This window comes from Paramisgurnus dabryanus, chromosome 6 (genome assembly GCF_030506205.2).
Source record: "Paramisgurnus dabryanus chromosome 6, PD_genome_1.1, whole genome shotgun sequence".
In the NCBI taxonomy this organism is placed as follows: Eukaryota; Metazoa; Chordata; class Actinopteri; order Cypriniformes; family Cobitidae; genus Paramisgurnus; species Paramisgurnus dabryanus.
The window spans coordinates 9,029,502-9,035,331 of NC_133342.1; the positions used below are offsets into that span (position 1 = coordinate 9,029,502).

Genomic DNA, 5,830 nt, shown 5'->3' on the forward strand with positions numbered 1-5,830 from the left:
GCAAATGAAAAATTGCAGGGACAAGACAAAGAGATAGAGCTGGAAGTTGAGTCTGCATTACCATCAAAAAGGAGGAGGAAGACAACCAGGCCTGGAGAGATTCCTCATGATGAAACTGTCACAAATCCAGAAAAGGTTTATGAAGTTACAGTCCATCATCAGATCATGAACACAGATGAGACACTGCACAGGAGGTTTCTGGGACATGGAAGTAATTTATTCAGTAATTTTACATGCAGAATAATGTATGTAGACGTGTGTGTGTCTGTGTGTGTGTCTGTGTGTCTCTGTGTGTCTCTGTGTGTCTCTGTGTGTCTCTCTGTGTGTCTCTCTGTGTGTCTCTCTGTGTGTCTCTCTGTGTGTCTCTGTGTGTGTGCGTGCGTGCGTGCGTGCGTGCGTGCATAGTGGGCCGGTTTGGATGAAGTCCAGGGCTGATTTTTTTTGTTCCAGTCCAGCCCTGAATTATAGCACTTAACATAGAAAAAGTCAGATTTTCATAATGGTTTTATTGTAATTATTTTTAAGTAATGTGCAATTCAGACATTTATTAACTTTAGTGATTGTCTTTAAACATATTGTTAGAAATGTTTACTATAAATCCACAGTTGTATATTCAGCATTGTACATTTTGGATTAAACTAATGTCAAACTAAATGTGAAATTTGAATCGAGATTAATTTCGAATTCAAACTCATACATTTTAGTGTCTTGTATAACATTTTATTTATAGCTGTTTGTACACATAAAAGAATAAACGGCTGTAGATGAATAATATTAACTGTGAATAACTACTATACAGCTACCTCTGTTTGACAGGACAAAATACAATTATTAAAATATAACATTACAATCAGTTATTTAAAATTACTAATTAGAAAATGAAAGACTTATTATTTCTTTGTTGTTGATTCATCATGTTCAGACTTATAATATGACAAAATTATTTGTAGACTCTCTGTATCATCTATATTGTTAGATCACACAGTTTCACTGATCCATAATAAACCCAAAACCCAGGATAGAGAGGTTTAGTGAATGTGGTGTTGACTCTGTGGATGAGGGTCATTGTGTCAGAGACGCTGTAGAAGGACAGAGATCCTGAACTGTGATCCACATAAACTCCTATTCTAGAAGATCTGAACACTACAGGGAGTTTAGTCTCAATGTTATTGTGCCAGAATGAACATCTGGAGTCAGAGCAGCGCAAACTCCAGGACTGATCATTAAATCCAAACAAACACTCATCACCTCCCTTCCTGCTGATGCTCTTATATGACACTGATATTAACACATCACCACTCCACTCAACCTCCCAGTAACAGCGTCCACTCAAACTCTCACTACACAACACCTGATAACAAACAGCAAATCTGTCTGGATGATCAGGATACGGCTGAACTGTGTTAGTGTTAGTAATCACTCTGTTCCCCTCAGACAGACGGAGAAGTTTATGTGCTGTGTTTGGATCTGCAGTGAAGTGATGATAATCTGATGAAGACAAATCAAAAACATCATTTAAATGTAAAATTATACATTTCAATAATTAAAATAAAACTTCAAGTCTTATTTAGTTTTTGAGGACTGTCAATGTGTTAAGAAGTGAACAGAGATCATTTACAGTATAGACAGAATCTAATCTGATTGTTTTACTGTTATATTCATCATAATCCTGTGTGTGTAAAAGGTTTGTGAATGTGTGAACATTGTCAAAGTCCATCTGTTCTGTAGTTGTACACTTTAAAATATATTTTATCATAATTTAATTTAAGTGTGGATCATTTTTGTTTATTGAAAAACTTAATGGCTTCAGAAATTTAAATATTACATGAGAAACTTGATTTATGAACTGCTATTTGATCTCACAGTTATGTTTCATTGTGGGCGAGCACAGTTATTTATTTTCTGTTTATTCTGCACATTCAGTTTGATTCATGAGTATCATTATAGAGGAGTTTAAAAAGACTGAAATTAAGATTATCACTGTTCATGTCTTTATCAGCATCAGTGTGTTTGTTTGTTGTTTATTGAGACTCACATTTTAGGAACTGCTCCCTGGTCTCAGGTTCAGGTGCTTTACTTTTATCAAATATCTTCTCTCTCTCTTCTCTACAGAAATCCTCCAGTTTCTCTCTCAGATGAGACACAGATTTTCCTACATCATCAAAAGAGATGAGAGAGCTGACAGTGATGCTGAGTGAGTCTGTAGATCCAGGAGGAACAGAGAGAGACTGGAAACTCTACACAAACACAAACATAAACTCATGACACTGAAAATATCATCTGAGTAAAACATGCTCTTCACTTCCTAAAGATCTCTGATCTCTGTTACCTGGAGGAAATGGATGTGATCATCTGTGTGTGAAAGCTGCTCCAGCTCAGCGTCTCTCCTCCTCAGATCATCAATCTCCTGCTCCAGTCGCTTCAAGAGTCCTTCAGCTTCACTCACTGCAGTCTTTTCCTGATCTCTGATCAGCTGTGTCACCTCAGATCGTCTTCGCTCAATGGTTTGGATCAGTTGAGTAAAGATCCTCTCAGTGTCGTCCACTGCTGTCTGTGCAGAGCGCTGTTAGGACACACAGAGAGAGGAGCATTAGAATCAGCAGCATTCACTCAGCTCTTACTGGTACATCACACAGTCTGTTACCCACAGTGAACTTCAGTGAAAGTCATCCAGCACTGAACTCCTCACTGACTGATTGGATGAGAGTCCTAACTGAGTCTGAAACAGATCTGAAACAGCAGACAGCAGTTGTTCTTCTGATCAAAACTCACCTTATGAGTCTTCACAGCATCTCTCAGCTCCTGAAGCTTCTTCTGACTCTCCTGGATTCTCTGCTGGTATTTTCTCTGCATCTCCTTCACTTCTTTCTGTTGGATGTGGAAATAATAATGAAACAGATAAATGTACAATAGAGTGATTTTTTACAAGTTAAAATTCAGCACTGGGCGATACAGTAGGTCAAAAATGGCATCTTCACAATGTCCTTAACTTTATAAATCAAAGGAATGTGATGTATGTGTTACCCTTAAGATATAAAGATCTTTAGTAATGTAGCTTTGGTGTCAATATAATGAAACATTTATCACAGATCACATCTCTTACCTGTTTCTCAGTCCTCTCTTCTTTAGCTGGTATAGTATCATGATTTTTGTGTTTCCCCACCATACACAGATAACATATACAGAGCTGATCAGTTTTACAGTAAATCTCTAAAAGTTTGTCATGTTGAGGGCAGATCATCTGCTGAAGTCTTCCTGTCACATCAATCACTTTGTGTTTCTTTCCTGTGTGAAAAGCTTCATGTTGTTCAAGATGAGTTTGACAGTAAGATTCAAGACACACCAGACAGGACTTGACAGCTTTGTGTTTTCTCTCAGTACAGACGTCACACTTCACATCTCCAGCTTCAGCATAACTGTGATCAGGACGATCAGCTTGTAGTTTTGTCTTCTTCAGCATCTCCACCACTTCAGCCAGCATGGTGTTTTTATTTAAATCAGGTCTTGTATTGAAGGTCTGTCTGCACTGAGGGCAGCTGTAGTTTCTCTTCTGATCATCTTGATTCCAGCAGTTTGTAATACAGCTCATACAGTAACTGTGTCCACAGGGAATGGTCACTGGATCCTTCAGTAAATCCAGACAGACTGAACACATGAACTGATCCTGAATCACTGAAATACTCGCTTCTGCCATTTCACCGTATTTACTTACAAACAATAAAACTAAACACACAACAGCCCAACAGTTTCAGTTTCTCTGAACTCAAATCATTTCCTGGTTGTGTTTATGAAACGTGTGCAAACAGCTGTCAGTCATATAATAAACAAGTCCACTAGATGTCAGTCTCATACAGAAAGTCGCAGTCTCGAGTAGCCAAACCTTTGTGAAAATGCTCTGCCATAAATATGAGTGAATTTTGTGGTGAAATAAGAGAATAACAGATCAAATCCCTCTGATGTTTGTCACTAAACTGATTCAAAATTCAAGTCAGTGTGAGTGTTTGTCCTCTAGTGGTGAGTTAGTTTACATTATTTACACAAACAATTCACATTTAGAAAAGAAAAATAAATAGAAGTTTAAACTACAGATAATTGATTATACACATTTTAAATGAATGCATTAAAACAAACATAAGCTGCTATAATATTTAAAAAGACATGAGCTGGTTTTACAGACAGAGATTAAGTCAGGAATAAGTTTTAGTTAATGATGACATTTAAGTAGTTTTTAGTTTAAATGTGTCTCAGATAAAAACAGGAGTCTACTGGTGTGCAGTACGACACAAAACAATGACAGTGAAATATTTTAAGGTCAGTCAGTGTAAGTTGTTTTCAGTTAAGACGGCACAAACATTTTAGTCTGGAGTTTGCTGAAGTCTTGTCTGTGAATCTGGGTCAAAGTGTTATAGGTGGGAGGTTTGTAGATTATTAAAAGAGGGCAACATAACAACACAAATGATCAACATTTAGCCAGAAGAGCCTTTATCACCTTACCTTCATTGTATACCACCCCTTGTGAAAAAAAAGTGTGCTTAAGTGTACTTTTATAAAGTGTACTTATTACATAAATAATACACTTTAAGTATATACACTTAAGTGTGAATTAAATGCAATCTTTTCGGCGCACTGAATGCACATTAAGTGTAATTAATTTAACATATATCATATATTAAGTTGAAATAAAATGTAACAAGTTGCCATTAAGAGTGATTTTTTTGAACAACTTAATTGGTACTTTATTACAACTTTATATCTACTTTCATAATTGCTTCTAGTGTTTTTAAAATATACTTAAAGTGCACTACACAATATAATGACATGAAATTAATGTGATTTAAAATGCAATTTAATGTCTGTTAACAATACTCTTAAGTGTGAATTAAATGCAATCTTTTCGGCGCACTGAATGCACATTAAGTGTAATTAATTTCACATATCTCATATATTAAGTTGAAATAAAATGTAATAAGTTGCCATTAAGAGTGATTTTTTGGAACAACTTAATTGGTACTTTATTACAACTTTATATCTACTTTCATAATTGCTTCTAGTGTTTTTAGAATATACTTAAAGTGCACTGTTCAATCTACTGTCAAGCAATTAATGTGAAATTAAAAATAAGTTAATGTATATTAACAGTACATTTAATTACTCATTTAATGTAATGTTTCAAATACAAGTTTGCCAAATAAATTCCAATATATAAAATTAAATGCAATCAGTTGAACTGGGATTTCAGTGCAGTGAAGTGATTTCATTGCATCTTTCTACAGTATGTACTTTAACTACTTCTATTGTATGTGAAATTTATGTACTTCTCAAAATACTGAAAAACAAATCTAGTTAATTAAATATGTATTCATTTCAGTTTAATGCATTGCAAACAAACAAAAACCACAATGCTTACACTGACAATAAAACAGTTTGGTAGTCAAATTATGAATCAGATTTTTTGTTTTGCAAAAGTACATTTAATAAATTAATTATGAGTTGTATATGTCCAAACAAAAAAAAACTCATTTTAATATTGTTAAATTGGAATCAAACAAACAACTATCAATATTGAATAATTACATCCCTTAGAAAAAAATAAACTCAAAGTTATAATTTTTTTACATTTTAACAGACAACTAAAAAAGAACTGCATGAACTTTAAATTAACAAGTCTTTGGTAGGTCACATCAGTCTAATGATAATTTATTAAATGTGTTTAGAAATATTGCCATGAAAGTGTACTTTCTTTATGTAGCGGGTATTAACTCACTTACTTATGGACCAGGCATAATAATAAGATCAGAAGGGTGCACGGTACGAAGGAGGAGGTAGCAGT

At 34.7% G+C, this 5,830-nt stretch overlaps 1 protein-coding gene across 1 annotated transcript; it reads right to left on the reverse strand.

Moving 5' to 3' along the window:
- Positions 1-494: 494 nt before the first annotated feature.
- On the reverse strand, positions 495-3,877 carry LOC135744104 (tripartite motif-containing protein 16-like). The gene is made up of 5 exons (XM_065262077.2): positions 3,104-3,877; positions 2,773-2,868; positions 2,330-2,563; positions 2,036-2,237; positions 495-1,488 (listed from the first exon to the last, which is right to left on the reverse strand). The coding sequence occupies exons 1-5, from the start codon at positions 3,692-3,694 to the stop codon at positions 965-967; spliced, it is 1,647 nt and encodes a 548-aa protein (XP_065118149.1). The 5' UTR covers positions 3,695-3,877; the 3' UTR covers positions 495-964.
- Between the last annotated feature and the right edge of the window lie 1,953 nt (positions 3,878-5,830).

Coding starts and splice junctions, on each gene's coding strand:
- LOC135744104 (XM_065262077.2), bottom strand. CDS start 3,694: ATGGCAGAAGCGAGTATTTCAGTGATTCAGGATCAGTTCATGTGTTCA. Junction 2,564..2,772: donor ATGCTGTGAAGACTCATAAG/GTGAGTTTTGAT, acceptor GTGTCCTAACAG/CGCTCTGCACAGACAGCAGT. Junction 1,489..2,035: donor CAGGGAGCAGTTCCTAAAAT/GTGAGTCTCAAT, acceptor TGTCTTCATCAG/ATTATCATCACTTCACTGCA.